The sequence below is a fragment of the Pelodiscus sinensis genome, chromosome 3 (assembly GCF_049634645.1).
Source record: "Pelodiscus sinensis isolate JC-2024 chromosome 3, ASM4963464v1, whole genome shotgun sequence".
NCBI lineage: Eukaryota > Metazoa > Chordata > Testudines > Trionychidae > Pelodiscus > Pelodiscus sinensis.
In genome coordinates, this window is record NC_134713.1 from 80,192,489 (window position 1) to 80,211,334 (window position 18,846).

An 18,846-nucleotide genomic window follows, 5' to 3' on the forward strand; every position below is an offset into this window, starting at 1 on the left:
AATGAAGCATGGGAAATTCAAATCGCAGCTTCATTTGGAATTTTGAAGTACTTAATTTACATCCCTCTGTCGAAAGAGGGATGTAATTTAGACACAGCCTAAGACTGAAGGGAGGGGGAGTGGCTACCCATGGACCCAGAGGGGGAGGAGCCCCTCCCTTAGCTCTGGTGGGTGGATCTCAGTCCCACCCCACCGCCATGCTGAAAGTCAGGAGACAGTACAGGAAGTATAAAAAACAGGCCCAGGAGCTCAGTTGGAGCCCAGCTGCCAGAGGGGCCAGATACCTTTCCTTAGGCTCTGAGATGGGACAGTGACACTGACCTAAAGGAAGCCAAGGACTGGCCAGGATCTCAGTCAGACCCTCTGACCCAGAGGAGCAGCCAGCCTTGACAGAGATTCCAGCCCCCAATGACTCAGAGAGGCTGGTATTAAGTCAGCGTATGTCTACACTTGCAGCCTATTTCGGAATAGGGCTCTGAATGTAGGCATTCGGAATTGCAAATCAAGCCTGGGATTTAAATATCCCACACTTGATTTGCATCTTCCCGGCTGGGCACCATTTTTGAAATTTACAAGCCCAGAATAACTGCACGCGTCTACATGCGGCAGTGAAACGGGCGTTCAAAATAAAGCCCTATTTTGAACTACCTGTTAAACCTCATTGCAGGAGGAATAACAGGTAGTTTGAAATAGGGCTTTATTTCGAATGCCTGTTTCACTGCTGCACGTAGACGCGTGCAGTTATTCCGGGCTTATAAATTTCAAAAAATGGCGCCTGGCTGGCAAGATGCAAATCAAGTGTGGGATATTTAAATCCCAGGCTTGATTTGCAATTCCAAATGCCTACATTTGCAGCCCTATTCTGAAATAGGCTGCAAGTGTAGACATACCCTCAGGTATCCTGGAGGGGAAGCGAGGAAGTGGTCCAGGGTTAGTCACCCTTTGTCTGGCTGAAAAAGTACCAGAAAGCGAGTCAGTGTGTTCTGGTCAGCATCCCCACTGACTCAGTGGCAGACTGATCTGCCACTGTTTGGGTCCTGGGCTGGAACACAGTGAAGCTAGTAGGCTGAATCCACCTTGCCATCTCACTGCATGGATGGTAGTCTCCCTTCACTTCTCTAGGCAAAACACCTGCGTTTGTCCGCTATGACATCCACATGTTTATTGCCCTGCCCTGAGCTAGAGTCTGGGCTCACTGACTGCTTGCTTATAGGCTTACCCTGAACCCAGGCCTGAAACCTCCTGAACTGTTTATTGCCACCTGCCCTGACCTAGGGCCTGAGCTAACTGAGTCTGTGCTTGGCCTGACCATAGACTGGGCCCCTGAACTACTGATGTGGCTGATTCCCCATGTGTGACTGTAGGTGTGAGAGGAGCCCTCCCTAAGCCTGGTGGGCCTGGGCTACAGACCCCTATCAAACATTCTACTGAGTCTCAAGCTGCTTGCTCCTACGCACCCATCAACACTTTTGTCAGTTGTTTGTTTCCCAAGTAACGTGGCTGAATGGATAAAAGACTTTAATGTGAGATTGAAGATCCGTTTTGGGAATCTGGTTTCCCCTAGAGAGAGGTTATGTTTGAAGGCGGACTCCCCATCCTCTCATCCTTTTCTCCCTTCCTTGGCAACACAGGCAGCCAATGGGGAACTAAAAAGCTCAGGAAGAAGCAAAGGCACTTCTGTTATGTTTGGGAATGCCCTCCAAGTAACACCATTCTATCACCATCACAATTTTGTGGGGTCCTCAAAACTGGGTTTACAGAGAATCATTGGTTTAAGACTGAGGGCAGGGGGGACTATTAAAATTTACTATTGCATAATCACATCATGGTTCCTAAGAAATTTATTTAATTCAGTTGTCCTTAGATTTAATTTCCTTAGGGAATTCTCAGGAGGGAGAATAAAAGAATTGAGCTTATTGTTATGTTGTCCACTGCTGCTAAGACTTGTATGCCAAGCTACATCTCATGATCAATGGTGTCAAAGTGTTTGGGTTCAGAGGCATGCTTTGTAACACAGTGAATTCTCTCTGGAAAATTAGGATTTGGGTTCAGCTTTGAACTTTGAATCCCTCACTCGATATTTTTTAAGACCTATAGCTCCTGAGAAATTAGGATGTATTTGGGTGAGAAAACAACTTTCATTTCATTTCACTGCCCTGTAGCTATTCATAATTATTATTGCCATATTCTGTGACCCTAGCTGCTTTGTTTGATCAGTTGTTTCTTGTACTAACATAGCCACTTTAAATTGAAAATAGATGTCTTCACTTGCAAGAGCACCAGGTGGCGCTTTAAACCAGATAGATGGCTGAAAACAAGCTTGGAAATAGGTATCAGTTTAGACAATGGACTCTGGCTTCATTGGGAGCAGGACCAGGAGCAACCCTGGGAAATAGAACAAGAATGTATTTTTACCTGAGTGAAATCAGTAGTTGGGTTCATATTAAGTGTTTGGTTTTTTACATATTATTTCCTTTGTCTTTGAAGGAAGAGCAATATATGGGTATCTATATACTATTATCTTCAGGATTTTGGTGTATTTTTTGTGGTTAATTGGTGTTTATTTTAAAACAATAGCCATTCAAGTTTGTACATACACAGTAACATTTAAATATTTTTCTTTTTTTAATAACCCTCACATTGTTTTTGGTTTTATACTTGAGCACACAAAGAGTTACCATGGCCCAAGCTGAGGTTACTGTCAGAATAAGCATGTCAGTGATTGCTCTCAGAAGGGAAGCAGAGTTTCCTTGTGATCAGTCAGTAGTTCACTGTAAAGTAAGGACGTTGGTGCTGAAACCACTAATCCCATTGACTTCACGCAGACTTTGGCTAGGACTTTCAAAGACACCTACAGGAGCTAGGTGTCCATATTCTCCAAATCCTAGCCAAACTTTGCAGGACAGAGCCTTTAAATACTTTACCAGAACTGTATTACATTAGGTCACTATAAATCACATTTACTGTAATGAAACCTCGCATTTTGTAGTTCTGTTCTGTTTGGATGGTTTAAACCATAATTCCAACCATTCCTTAGATATCATGAGGTACACTTGCAAAACTTTGAATAGAAAACAGTGCACACTTGCAAAACACATTAAAACTAACAGAGTCTCCTATCCTGATTTGCTTTTTAGTGCTTTGAAAAGAGCAAAAAAGGGAGGAGTTACTGTGCTGCTATCTCTGCTGTGAGGAACTTGATCTTCCCCATTCACTAGCAATCACAAGATTTGATGTAGGTCATGTTTCACAAAGGAGAGTCCCCAAAGGAGAAATGCCCAGATGAATAAATTAAATCACTTAAGGACTTAGGGGATGCTGAAATCCAATGATGTCAAAAGAAATCCATGCCAGTGAAGAGGGTGGGAAATCCTATTATCCAGATACAGTAAAGATTCCCAGAAAACCTAAAGCCTCAGTCATGCTACCTTCAAACCACAGAGAGGGATATTTAGACTCATGAGTGATTTCACAGTAAGAGGTGAAGATGAGTTAGTTGAATCAGCCAGTTCTTTTTTGCAAAGTACAAAGGAACACAAAACCCAGCACATTTAATCCTGTAAGGTACTCCCATTAAATAAGTTCTGATATCCCATCTCACTCCTTTTTCTTCCTGCCTCTGTGTTGTTCTCTGTTTAGTTCTGTGCTTGAGTTTTAATTTCACGTGTAATATTTTATATGTCCGACAAACTTGTGGTGTGAACCACAAATGCTGTAGCTGTTCCAGAAAGTCTAATTGTATTCTGCTCTTGGTGAAATATAGTGATTCCTGGCTTGATATCACTCAAATTATGAAGGATATCTGAATATTTTTTTAAAAAGATGAATTGTTTTTAGCCCCAGCTGCTCTCTTAGGGGATGCTAGTGCTGAAGTGAATGCATCCCATGAAGTGAAGGCATGCCACACAAATTTTATGGTCTTGCAATTGACCATAGATAAAATGGATGATTATAATTGTGTCAAAATGTATCTTGAGTGTCTTTCTCAGCAGGTACCTGAGAAACCATTTTTAACTGGCAATTTTGAAACATGTTTTGAAGTATCTAATCAATGTTAATTTAAATTTTATGAGAGCATCTATGCAAAATACATACAATTCAAACATTCTAAAAGTACACCGGAATTACTTTAATCTTGATTACTTTGCTCAATTATAAAGCAGAATTTGAAATGGTAATTCAGCATGTCTACCTCAGATCAAACGTAGTACCACTTAAATAAATGTGGCCTCTGAGAGGGACTATTGGCAATATGTGAAGGATTATGAGCTAGACAGAAAGTTTTCTGAAGCCAGTGGAATGATTCCTATTAACTTCAATGTGCTTTGGATCAGGCCCTATATCCTATTTTTTTCCAGGAAAACAGACTTGAGAAGTCATTTCCATTTTCACTTCCTTAAAACCCCTTTGCCATATATTATTCCATCAGAAGTTCATAATGGACATTGTAGACAAACCTGTTCTTCAAGAATCTCTATATCTAAGAGGAGATTGTTCAAGTCAGTCTTAGCATTATCGATCTGGTTCTTCCTAAACAGAGAATAATTTTCTTTTTCTGACAGTTTCATCTGTATGAAAAGAGATTTTTAAAAATCAGTGTTAATTCAATAAGGCTGAAAACATATTTCAAATATGGTATGAGCAGCACAGGAATTCAACTATGCGGAATAGGGTTTGAAATGCTTACGAAGGAAGCAGTAATTTGTAGGTTAATATTAAACTAAAAAATGAAGCTCATCCATGTAGGGTAATCTGTACCTTGAGGTGGGAAACAGTGGAGTTGAGTTCATTCAAATGTCTGTGAGCAGCAACACCGCTGGAAATACTTAGAAAAATTGATTTGCTTTCATCAATAGAGAGAATCGCTAATTGGATGTCATCAGTCAAATCCCAAATGCATTTATCACATCCTGACAATAAAATAAGATATGGTCATTTTTCTTTTATATGCGGTGCCAGTTAAATGGAAAACATTCTTCTTCTGAAAGTTTACTTTATGCCCTGTGCGCCACAGAAGATTTTTCTCTTAATTGTTAATGGAGCCCTTAGGAAACCCATTTTTCTTTATTTTAATCCACCTACTTTCAAGATCCCACAGTTTAACCACCACACTTCCAGCTGAGGATGGCCAGATGGAACTAGTTTGGGAGTCTGTCAAGGCTGCTTGGTAACCAGTGGGAGGGGTAAGGAGAGGCATTTCCTGGCTATTCCATGGGGACTCAGCATGCTTCTGACCCACAAAACAAGAAATCAGGGCCAAAAAGTGAGTTCTCACAACTGTTACAACACAGAAATATGCATTTATTAATACTTGCAGTTATACTAGTCTTTGTTCAATGCCTGGCAGTCATCTATAGAAGCTGAACTTAATGGACATTTCAGCTAGGAAGTCAATTCTTAAAGGCACAGAGCTAGTATATCCAAATTATGGTTATCCAGGATTATTCAGACTGCAAGGTCTAGGCAATACTATACACTTTCTAATTAAATTTACATCATTACTAACTGCTAAGAACCTCTGATGAATGGCTTATCAATGTTACATTGTTAAAAATTACAAAGTCAGGAAATATAAAATGTAGGTTCCAACAGCAATTTTTTCTTGGTTGTCTTACACATTTTGTATACAACAGAAAACATTCTACTGCCATTTACAAAATCAGCATTTAATCTCAGTGACAACACTCAGGTACTGGAGACACCAGAGTGTTCCCCTGCATTTTGAATACAAGATACTTGTAATATCTCAGAAACTTCTGTGCGGTATCTCTTGATAGATACCGATGTTGCAGTGAAGACCTGCAACAGTATGTTATATACTGACATACATTGAAGCAGAAAATAGGAATTGATGTTCAAGGCAGCTGAGGAAATATTGCTGCTGGAACCAAAAGATTGACATTTCCTAGGTTGTCAGGAGTTAACTTTTAGAGTTAGTGGTCCATATTCTCAAAAGTATTTAGGCATCTAATTCCCACTGATTTCAAATAAATGTTATGTACCACACTATCTCTGAGGAACTGGGCCAGTGAATTTATTTTTAAGTAGTGCCCTGAGAAATATTCCCTCCAGTCTTTTCCATTCATGTGCAGAATACATTTTTATGTGCCCCAAGGCATGTGCTAATGTGCATCACCGGTAGAAACAAAACCTAGATGTGGGCATTCTGCAACACTGCTGGACAGCGTTTGAATCTCTTCTGAGCAGCCACACAAGTTCACAGCTTACAGCGAACACTGGCCTTGAGTATAAGGCCTCTCTACTTTTACTGGGTTTCAATTTAGCAAGTCTAGAAAAACCTCTGTAAATTGACTGCTGACGAGTAGGGTTGCCAGGTGTTTAATTTTGAACCAGACAGTCCAGTATTTGAGCTTTCTGTTTGGGAAACAAATTGAGAAAATATAAATGAGAAAATATAAATGTCCGGTATTTTCTAAATAAGATGTAATGTAGATAGTGATATAATGTCAAGTATGTCTGGTATTTTTGTTGAAACCACCTGGCAACCCTATCAACGAGAGAATTTCTCCCACTGACCCCCTGCAGTGGGAACACCCAGTAATTTGAACTAAGTAATTGCGTGTCTTAGTTTGATATTGCCCCCTAGTGTAGACCTGGGCTAAGACATGATGCCTGAGAGCTCACAGAAAAAGTCTACCAAGTCATTCATAGTACTTCAGGTTCTCTAAGGGCTCAGTCTTGTGGGGTGCTGAGCAAGCTCCCTCAGTCCAGCAAAACAATTAAGACTGTGTTTAACTTTAAGCACTGGGCACCACACACCCATGAAGCTAAGTATGGGCACGTTTTGTTGGCTCCTAGCCAGAGTGCTCAGCATCTTGCAGGATCAAATCTTAACATGTATTTGCAGGCTACCAAACGCAGCAAGGTTATTCCATTGTTTTTATTGGCTGCCTTGCAGTTATTCTTACTGATTGTTGGGCAGTCTGTGCCAGTAGGGCCCTCTGCTAGACATTCTCCAGTTCGACTGTCACAAGGTTCCCCTCTGCAATTGCACTCTGTGGGGGAAAAAAAGAGGTTTTTAGAGTCATTTTCAAAGTGTGCCACCCTTACTCCTCCAATTACTAAATTACTGTTGCTATTACAATAGCACTTGGCGTATGTCTAACCTGCAATTAAAAATCCATAGGTGCCCTGTGCAATCTGACTCAGGCTCACGAGGCATGGGCTAAGGGGCTGTTGCACTGCTGTGTAGACATTTAGGCTTGGGCTGTAGCTAAGGCTCTAGGACCCTGCGAGGGTCTAGTTCTATTTCACTGTAGCCCATATGCTGCTTGCTGTGATCTACATAATCCTCCTATTTACACCCTACTATGACTATTCAAGAAGTTGAGGAAGATTTTTGTGGACTATGCCTAGCAGTGAATATGATAGACCATATTTTGATTTTACTTACGGCAGTAAAACTTCTGAGTCACTTTATTAGCAACACTGGAGTTATTCTGCTTTTATACTAATGTGAGATTAGAATTTGGCCCATTCTGTCCTTGGCTGTAACTGTTAGAGAGCTACAGACACAGTGAGATTTTCTATAACCTAGGTACATTTGAGTTTCTGGCCAGCTAGTGGATCTACATTACTTGGACTTTTTTTTTTAGCATTAGAGAAGCCCAGGCTTAAGATCTATCATGTAACAGCAACCCTCTCTATAATAAAATAATGGTATCTCAAGGATCAATGTCTTCTCTACTTCTGTCACGGGATCAAGACTATTCAGAAGATTACTTAGCAGTCCATCATGTAATAAAACAGTAGAGTGTAGATTAGTGATCCAGAAACAAATCTGCAATTTCTTTTTAGCTCAAACTTAATTTGTGACTCAAAGGGTTGTAACAAATTAATTTCAAAAGCACCATTGGTTGGTTACTTTTCATCCAGTTATTCAGTAAATGTTGCATTGTTAATGAGCATCAAACCTTTCAGCTCATATATCTAAAAATTCAACTACTAACAATCTCTGAGGACAATGTGTTTACTGCTTTGCAGTGGATAATGACACATGGCTAATGGATGTGTTGAAAAGCAGATGAAAACATTTATAGATTACGGCAGACTTTTTCCTTTTATATCAAAAACACTATCTTGCATGGATACACCATGTTGCTATTGCCTCTCTCTACTGATTCACACATTCTGTCTCACAATTTTCTGTGTATTTCTCTTTTCTATAATGTCTCTAATTTTTTTTCTATGAATGATTTGTAGTGATTTATGTATATGTCATGCATGTGTGCTCTAAGTTTATTCAACTGCCTATTTTCTTTCATATTTTTTCCATTTCAAGTAAGTTATATGTCCTTTTTCATACGCAATATTTTCCCCTAAAGCTTACAAATAAAAATCCAACCCACCTTGCAGACTCCAAGGAATATAATATGAGTATTTTGATTTGGAGCAGTAATTTTCAGATTAATTTAAGTAAGAGTTTATATGCAGCATATAAACCATTTATGGATTGCCTGTCTAAATGTTTGTACAGCCCTTCTTTCAGGCAGCATACTCCTGTTAGTGAAATATGTCATATTACAATTTTTAACAGCAGTTAAGATAAAATTAGAGCTGTAAATCTCTCCAAAAGGAACATTCCAAAATCAGGATTTATTCAGCTGTAAGGTGAATGTTTGTAACCTAGAATATGCTGAGGCAAGGGCCCCTCTTTCCATGGTCAGTGTTTGGGCAGCAACCTTCCCCCTTTGCCAGGGGTTTGAGACTTGCAGCTGGTTTCTAGGACAGGGAGCAGAGTCGAGTCGAGTCGAGTCGAGTCGAGCCCAGCCCAGCCCAGCCCAGCCCAGCCCAGCCATCCTTCCCCTGTTGTTTCTAGCTCTAGAATTGCTATCTCTTAGTCTCATACTCTTGTTTTCTATTCTATTCTATTCTCCCTCCCACCTTCTAACTGGGCTGGCTTTTAAAGGACTCCAGCAGGCCTGAAATGGAGTCAGCTGGCCCCAATCTGTCTGGACCAGCTCCCGGCCAGCTACTCCTAATTGCCCTGCAGCCCTCTACCCTTACTTAGCAGGACTTTTACTCTTTTTGGACGGCCTTTTTCCCACTCTGTAGTAGTCCTATCGCCTGACCTTGTCACAATACATTAAACAGATTCAGAATAAATAAGATGTGACTCAAACTTTCCACAAAAGGAATCTGAATTTTTCTTGAGATTTGGGGGAAAATAGTGCACCATTCTTAATTTTCTTCTTAGTCTTAAAGAAGCCTCAAATACTGCAAGAAGAACTTGTCTCACAGGATGAACCATTTAGTAGAAAACCTAACTGATTTACACTGGACAGACTCTGCATTCAAATCATTTATGTGCAGAAGGCTAGCAGAAGGTCTGCACCTCATGAAATCCTGTTTAAGCCCCATTTTAACACTTTAAATATTTAAATAAAGTTCAGGCTTGTTATAACCTCTCCACAAAAGGGTGAATTTCACCCTCCCTCCAGAATTGTCATTTTTAGAGCTGATCAAAAATGTCCTGATACAACTCTTCTCCTTTGGAAAACACTGATTCTACATAGCTGAAATGTTCTGCAGGAATGTATAATTCCATCAGAACTTTGGATGGAAACCAGGCCTGTCTGCTTGTTTGATTTCCTGCCAACACTTAGCTCTCTTGACTCCCTGGGCAGCAAAGGGAGACTGTAGTTTGGGTAAGGAAGGACCAGACAACCCCAGGAGGCCACTGCCCAGGGAGGAGGGCAGCTGGCAGCAAGCTTCAAAATTCCATTTTGATTTTCTTGAAATGACTTTTATACAAATTATCCTCCCACAAAATTCCGATAGTTTTTTTAAAAAAATTGTCATCCACATTTGGGACATTTCTCCTCCTCCCAAATTGTCACCTTTTTCTGGCTTGTGCTAATCATGGTACCTAACACCAAACTTGCTTTCATCTGAGGTATGGAAACATTGTAGCTTCTCTTGAACCAAGAAGGTTACACAATAGTGCTTAGAGTGTAAACTGAAGAATAAATTATCAGTCTGAATATGCAGGGGAAATCTTGGTAGGCACATGAGTTGGAATGTAGCCAGTCCACTAAAAAGAATCCTATTGTCACAGAAACAGTTACTGGCTGTTTAATGATAGCGGCATCAATTTTATGTGGCCCCATTGTGCACGGTGCAAGATAGACATAAAAAGGCATGTTTCCCAGTAGAAAGAGTATACAGTCTAATTTTAAAGACACAACAGGTGAGTTTAACCAACTGTAGGAAGACATAGGAATGGGAGGTGAGGCTAAAAGTAAGAACAACATGGTATTTACATAAGATAGTCATGTGTATAACTAGTTTCACAACCTTCAGAGGGGTAGCTGAGTTAGTCTGTAACAGGAAAAACTTAAAAACAATAAATAATCTTAGTCTTTAAAGATTTAGTCTTTAAAGTGCTACCAGACTATTTTTTTTTTTAGTTTCATAACAGAAGCCTATTCCAAGACTTCAGTACACTGGCTGCTATTACAGACATTGTTCAGAATCAGTGTAACAACTAGTTGGCCACTTTCTTATAGGCTGAGAGGGTCACATCCATGAGACTTCCAACCTCTGTCGAACAGAGAAGAAATGTAATTATACTTGGGTCTTAAGTGTGGTGCACAACAAATGCATACATGTTGAGTTACTTGTCTAGTATAAATGAAATGTATTTAGCAGCAATGAGTTTCTATTGTTGTGAGTTGGGTAAAACCTTTTTATTGATTGAGTTCAATGCACCCTTCTGTCAAGATACCTGTAAGAAATAGTTAAGGATTAACACTTAAAAGGAGCCAGGGGGGTCTAGCCAGAAGTGTGGAGAGGGTTCCACTGGCTATATTCTGACCAAGTGGGTGGATTGGTGAGTGATTGGGTGTGGACAAGACAAGTAGGGGTGCAAACAAGAAGGAGAGAGACTCCGAGGTAGAACAAGAAAGCTAAACAGCAGTCTATAATCATGCGGTGGTGCTCTTGGAGAAGCCATGAAAGAAATTCTGTGTCAGCTTGGGCCTGTGTGTTAAGAATCGACTCCATTTTTAATCTTTTTGCTTCTTCCTCCATTGGAAGAAGCAGGACTTTGTGTATTCCTTGTAAATAAACAAGATTGCACTAAAGAAAACACCAAAATAAATTCTCAATTTCCACTCCTGGCTTGAACAATTTAGAAAGCCCTGAATTATGACTAGCCACTTAGGTGAAAATAACTATAACTAAGACTATACTACAGTGACAAAAGTTACAGTGAGCAATGAGCGATAGTTTGATATGTAGTACTGTAATCTATATTTTTACAGTGTTCATCTGTCTATATATGTTACACCAGAGGTCTCAAGCACCCGTCCTTTTCTTGATACATCCATGTAGCTTATATAATCTATTCATATTCTGCAAAATTTAAGCGATTACTAGCCCTTATAGTTGTAAAGAAAACCTAAATGTAATCAGAGAATTGTCTTCCTCAAGGGTACGTCTAGACTACAAGCCTCTTTCAAAAGAGATTGTCTAGACAGCCACAAGGGTTTCAAAAAAGCGATCCGCTTTTTTGAAAGAGAACACCCAGGCAATCTGGACACTCTCTTTCGAAAAAGCCCTGTTTGCGTTCAAGAACGCCTTTTTTGGAAAGAGCTCTTTTGAAAAAAGATGTTCTTCCTGGTAAAAGTAGGTTTACCAATATTGAAAAAACTGCCACATTCTTTTGATTTAATTTCAAAATAATGTGACTGGCAGTCTAGGTGCAGGTGATGTTTTTTTTTTTTTTTTTTTTAAAAAGGCTACTTTTTTAAAAAAAACTCAGTAGTCTAGACACACCCTCAGTGTACAAATAGCTTGAATCAAAGATTTGACAAGTATAAATTAACTACATGCTCATTAATCTCATTTGACATGTAACTCTGAAACCTACAATGACATTTTAATAGAATTTAATGACATTTATAGAATTGCTGATCTTTTTAGTGGATGAAATTAGCAATGAGACAGGAGTGAAGCACTATAGCTGTACTGTACTATACTTTAACTACACAATAGCATATATGACTCACATGATACAATACCTGTACAGTTTTTAGCTATTTTGGCATCTCCATAATAGCCAGGAGCACACTGTTCACACTTGAACCCTGTGGTATTCCGTAAGCAGTTGCGGCACTGGCCTGTCACTTCATCACAATCCTCAAAGATTAGGTTGGGATCTGAGTTTCCACTGCAGTCACATTTTTTACAAGTGCTCCCAATCAGTATAGGGTTTCCATAGTAACCTGGAGCACACCTGAGAAGAAATCCAAGCCCAAAGATGATTAATAACAATGACATTCCCCACCACAGTGTCATTTTTCTGTCCTTATCAGGCCACCAAAAATTCATGCTGACATTCTGCAACTACTAGGGAACAAAACTTAAATTTTGGCAGACATTGTTTCATAATCTAAATCTAAACCGATCAAGGGATTTATAGCTCTGTGGTATTGAGTAACGTACTGCATCCAGAACACGTCTAGGTCTTGATGACATCAGTTCATTTTTGTGTGTCTTTCTTTAGCAGTGAAAATCTTTTGATGCAGAGTGATTTTTGAATGCATCACAAAACTATTTTGGAAGAAAGTCACTCAGAAGTTCTGGTGTTTATTTTGAACTTCATAAACTAACTTGTGTAATATATTAGACTAGCAGAGAAGATCAGCTTTCATGTGGCAAAAACAACAGGGGAAGTCCAGATTCAAAGTCAATTTTATCTTATATCTAAGTTCATAGCAAAAAGAGCCTCTGTAAAATAGTTTGGCATTTGCTAATCTCTGAGATGGGGTACTTGGAGTTTTGCAATACCACAGTCAGATTTCAATAAAATCTAAAATACATGTTAGTCAAATCCACGTTTTATTTGATCAATATGCTAAAAACTTGGAAGATCTGAGTAGATAGTTCTGGTTTTGGCCTCTCTCTACATTTTTTTGTGTGTGAAAGAAGAAAGTCGTTCTGATTCGCTTGAGCTTCCTCATCAGTCCATTGACTATATTCACATCCTAAACTCCCACAATCAAGAAAATGAAAAGTATTTCTATATAATTCAACTTGACTTTAAATTATTTGGCTGCCTGAATTAATTGCCTTTTGCAGTAAAGTGCATGTCCATGGACATGAACTAACAGAATAATCTGATAATAAGAAAAATGGTTTGTCATTTTGTGACCCAGAGATAAATAATAAAGCTATGCTCCATGGTTATATGTCACCATGCCAGCAATTAGAGTTTGGTTATAAGAATATACAGCCTGATTCTTCTGTCATTATGATCAGTGTAGCTCCACTGTTTTCCATGGAGATACTCCTAGTTTACACTGGTGTCAGAGAAGAATTAGACCCATAGTATCTCACACACATGGACCCAAGTTTGGAGTGAAAAGTTTGTGTTCCACTCTAGGAGTTACAGACAGAATTTCACTTGTGCCATTTCTGTGCATCAAGAGTGTTCATAACTGTTTCCTAAGGGAATTTTGCCATGTCATTACCCTTTCCGTTCAATGTGCTTAGTGGAGCACAGGCATTCCATTGGTAAAGATAGGAATTCCACTATCTAGTAATGTAGAAAATCTTTTAAAGGCTTTTCACACCCTCAGCTACTACCAACTAGAGGAGCTAGTCAACATTTCTCAAATGTCAACAACATTCTGACATTTGAAATATGAACAGGAAACATTTCATCTCACTTTTCTGACCCTTAATAGATCTCTCTGATTTTTTTTTGTATTTTCACATTTTTTCAAAAAAAAAAAAAAAAAATTCATCTAAAAAATCATGACCAAGCAGCTCATGCTTCCCACAGCTAGCACAGCTGGTAATTGAGAACCATGGCTAATGGGAATTGCAAGCAGCTGTACCTGTGGATGCTCAGTAAATAAAACATCTGGGCTTCGTCTAGACTGGCATGATTTTGCGGAAATACTTTTAACGGAAAAGTTTTTCCGTTAAAGTATTTCTGCAAAGGAGCGTCTAGATTGGCAAGGATGCTTTTGCGCAAAAAGTGCTTTTGTGCAAAAGCATCCGTGGCCAGTCTAGACGCAATTTTGCGCAAGAAATCCCCGATCGCCATTTTAGCCATCGGGTCTTTTTTGCGCAAAACAATTCTTCCCTGTCTACACTGGCCCTCTTGAGCAAGTATTCTTGCACAAGAGGGCTTTTTCCCGAGCGGGAGCGTGAAAGTATTTGCGCAAGAAGCACTGATTTTGTACATTACAAAGTCAGTGCTCGTGCGCAAATTCAAGCGGCCAGTGTAGACAGCCGGTGTTCTGCCTGGAGCTAACCCTAGTGAACTACAGCTGACCTTCAGGCTGCTTATTGCCCACCCATGATCTATTTAGACGTTTTTCATCTAGTCACCAACTATTTTGTGACTATCAAATCATTTCATAAAAAACAATGAATAATACTCCAATGGAAATAACACTCGGGCACTGCTTATCTGAGCTAAATTTGAATTAATGGCCTCCAGGTAAAAGACCTTGTATGCCATTACCAAGCCCTTGAGACATCTAGCCCACGGGATGTTTGCGATAATGAAGTTGAGGTGCTCAGTTTTTCTTCTTTGAAATATATCTTTCAGTTGAAGTTCAGCTTTGCACATGACAGAAATGTGTAAGGTATGCAGTCTCATCCCCACAGGTGTGTCTGTGGGCATGTTAAAAGGTAACTGCTGTTTCTTTAAAGTCTAGTCTGCCTCATTTCTATTAGCCATAGCTTATCAGCAGGAGTAGCTGTCTAAACCAGACAGAAACTTTCAGAGTTGAAAATACGCAAGTCTCACTTTCACTTCCTCATGCCACATAACACAGATGTGGATTGCATTCAACTCCTCTGAATGGTTGGCACTGAATGAGAAAAGCAACGAAACTTGGGCAGAAACACACTGCACCACCTCCTTACTTTATGTCCCAAGAAAAGCCGTACAGAAAAGGCTCTCTCCATTTCTTCCACGTTCCGATAAATGACTCTTCACTGATAACTATAAATATTTTCATTTACATGTGATTTTTCAACCTTTCATTGTTGAAATAATGAAGTTAAAGTCTTTCTTTTTTACTCGCCAGGCATTTTTATTTCCTGTGATTATTGGCAGATAAGATGTTAACTTCCCATCTACGGACAGCGCCAATGGAACCTTTCCTCTCTGTCTACCATGGCTGCCAAGGCACATTTTCTACAGAGAAACTTGTAATAATTAGAACATAACAAAAACTGGATTTCATTTGTTACTGCCTTAACACATTTTTTTAAAGCAACGAACCAAAGGATTTCACTCACTCACAACTTTACACGTGGGGACTGAGAGGTCATTTTCACAATTCCTAGCAAAATCCTCCCTGGTTTCCCAAAACTACATTTTGGCAACTGAAGAATAAGTCAGGCAGTTCTGTGCCAAGCCTCCCAAGCAGAACACAAAAACCTCTTACACAGAAGCCAGAGAAATGAGGCAGCTTGCCTCCCAGTGTGCTGCAGGAGCACACATGCTGTTACATCCCTGGATATCCTGCAGCTTATTACCCTGAAGTACCAGTCACATTCCTTAGGCCTGTACAGAGGGGTGGAACATGGCCTGATTCTATCTCATCCCTTTGGAGATTCTGGGCAGTCCCAAGAGAGCAGGAAAATAGGCAGGGATTAGCCGTTGTGCACCTTAGAGCACAGGGGCTGTAACGGGGGCCTCACATAAGGGCAATGGAAATCTTTGTGCTCTGTCACTACTGTACACCATCTCAAGGGCAGGCATGACATTTACATGTAATTTTGTGGTAATTTAGAATAAAAAACTGTAAAGTGCCAGATTGTCAACCTTTATTGGTCTTCATGTCTGCACAGCCTACAGAGTTCAAACAGAATAACTCTGCCCTGGAGATGTATCCCTCATCAGCATGAAGGATCTCCTATGAGAGGGTGTGTCTACCCTGCAGGGCTTAACTTAAGCTACGGAAATTGAGCAACAATAGCTTGACATTATTTTGACACTATTTTGAAATAACTGCCTGCTGTATAGATGCGGACCAAGTTATTTCAGAATAGCGCTAGTTATTTTGAAATAGTGTTGCAGTATAGACGTAGTCTCTAGAGAGAGTAGGAGTATGCACAAGAGGCAGAAACAGGATTTGGGATCCCCAAATAATAGGTGGAGACACAGAACTCCTCTGGTCCTGGAGTCACTAAGGGAGAGCGAGTAACGGATTCCTTCACTCCTAGGGCCATGTGGTGGGGGCACTCCTCCAAAAGCTACTGGGGAGAGAGCACATTCTGAATGCCAACTGAATCACTGAGATTATCAATGAAGAATACTAGTTAATGCTCAGGAGAAGGTGCTCTAAGAGGAGGACAATGACCACAAACTCATTTAATCTAGGCCCCATATACAGCCATCAGAAGGCAGAGTTTTAATTACTTCTGACATTGACTGGATTTAAGAGGTGAGAAAAAAATCCAGTAATAATCACTTAACCAACTTGCCCTCACTGTCTTAGATTGACTGCTTTCTTCTTTCCTTCATCTCCTTTGCCTGCCCTATCTTTTTCCTCTATACATAAAAAGCTGGCTAGTGGCTATTACAAAACAGATAAAATACATTGACATTATCCTTTTCTGCCACTCTGAAATAGAAATATGTCTACTACTTTTTTTATAGTACTTTTTCATTTGTAGTCTAATGTGACATTTTAATAACCAATGAGAAATCTCACTGAGCATTTAATTGTCTGTGTTTGTGTATATGACATTCCAGAAACATAACAGGATATAGCCTGCTGACTGGAAAAAAGTTTATTTTATTTTTATGCTCTCCATCTGCAGTAGCTTTACTTGTAAAATTGACTCTATGACCACTTTAAAGGCTCAAAAGATAGCATATTGAAACTTTGAGTGACTTGCATTTACAATAGTTAATTTTGTTTAGGAGCTAAGGTAGCTTTTACTTTGTAATGAGATTCCAGTCTTTTTCTTGTCCTTACAAACTCCTCTCCCCTTTGGATATTTGGCATCCATTTCCTGCCCCTCCTCCCCAATTCATAGTTATGTGTGCACTAATTACACACAATCTCCCATTGAAGATAATGGAGTGAATTCTCTGTGGCACCATAGATCTTCTTAGTTACAAAATATGGGGTGGGGAGCTAGATGAGGCTTCCATATTCTGTGCTACTCATCCCAATTGTAAATGACAGTAATTTTAGCTTATGTCCCAATGCCCTTACACAAGTGGCAGTGCACAGGTGTCTCCATTAACTTCAATGGAACATCAGACACCGTTGTCACACATTCATTGTGAGTAAGGTCATTAAACTGTTCCTTCACAATATTATACTTCATTGTATGATATAGCTCCATTTGTTTATATGCATTATAATTCTTGATATATAGTAGCAGAAATTGTTTGGGGACATATATACAGTCTGAAAAAAAAGCTGGAACAAGGTTGCTCAGTTCACTTTTTATTTAGCTGCATCACTTGAAATGAACTAATTTAAATTAGAAATATATATTTGCTAGTTAATAATTTGTTCAAAGATTCTGATTTCCTCTCTGGTTCTAAAAAAATATAATTAATTGCTAGAATTATCATATTTTTAGGACAGGAATTATAGGAGGCATACAGCTAATTTTAAATGCAACTGTTAATTGTACCCAACATGTTACAATTCTGTTCCTTTTAAGAAGCTGGTTTTATGAAGATAAAATTCAACAAATAAACAAAAAAATACAAAATGCAGGTCTTGCTCTTGCACCCATTGAAGTCATTAGTAAATCTCTGCTGATTTCATTGCAGGATCAGACCCTTAGGCAGAAAGACATAATATAATCCACTGAATGTCAAGCACAGAAAAATTCTCCCCAGAGTGTGAAACCTCTTTTAATGGCTTCAGAATATTGGCAAACTTGATGAGTCATCCATACTGCTAGTCTGCTTACCTTTCACAGTTGGGTCCCACATAGTTTTCTTTACAGACACAGCGCACTACTCCACCTTTTCTGTGGCAGGAGTCTGCAAAACTAGAATTACATATAAAAATATTGATCAGGGGTTAGTCAATACTTATTAAAAGCCTATAAACACATGCTGTAATTTGTAAATAGTAGTTATTCACATAACCTCAGGGCAGATCCTATTTGGTCCTGAGTGCTCTGAAGTCCCACTGAGGTCAGTAGGAGCTGAGGGCATGTGATACCATGCAGGAGATACTCAGCACCTGGTCATTTTATTTTCACCTATAAAGCATCATGCATATATATGGCACTATATGAATCATAACAATATATGGACTTTCTTCATGCAGCCTAGCTCGGACACACTTGCATGCATCTGTACATAAATTATAAATAAGGAACTTGCATTCTTTCCAGAGTATCCAGGCATTGTTCTATTTCCTGTGAACTTGTCTCCTCTATTTTATTTCAGAATGTTAAAAGTAACATATTGCTTTTGAAATGTGCTAGATCAAATACTTTGGGAATTAAAATGCTCTATTTAACCACAGGAAGGTACAATCCAGGAAACAGCAGTGCAAGTTCCCTTATACAATAGAATGTCTCAAAGGCGTGCTGTAGGAATCAGATTAGATCCTCTGATGGTGTAAACTGGAATGGCTCAACTGATTTCCATTGAAATGAACAGAGCTAAGCTGATATCCACAGCTGAAGTTCTACTCTATCACTTCCAGGAGAGAAAAGACAGAGTTGTCTACAAATGCATTCAGTTCTTGGCTTCTCCTGCTTGTGGTGGGGGTTTTGTGCCAGGTTTCTTAATGACATGTTATTCTAACATCCAGGCTGTTTTTATTCCATGTAGCCTTGAATTTTCAGGATCAAATGTCAGTTTCTTTAAGT

The 18,846-nt window shown here is 39.4% G+C and overlaps 1 protein-coding gene across 1 annotated transcript in view; it reads right to left on the minus strand.

Annotated features, from left to right (window-relative positions):
- LAMA4 (laminin subunit alpha 4) overlaps positions 1–18,846 on the minus strand; it is a 138,910-nt gene that overhangs the window by 65,333 nt on the left and 54,731 nt on the right. The window contains exons 4-8 of the mRNA XM_006123223.4: positions 17,932–18,012; positions 12,045–12,259; positions 6,930–7,016; positions 4,759–4,910; positions 4,458–4,568 (exon numbers count right to left, since the gene is read on the minus strand). Of these exons, the coding sequence (XP_006123285.2) occupies positions 4,458–4,568; positions 4,759–4,910; positions 6,930–7,016; positions 12,045–12,259; positions 17,932–18,012 (646 nt within the window). The remainder of the gene's footprint in view (positions 1–4,457; positions 4,569–4,758; positions 4,911–6,929; positions 7,017–12,044; positions 12,260–17,931; positions 18,013–18,846) is intronic.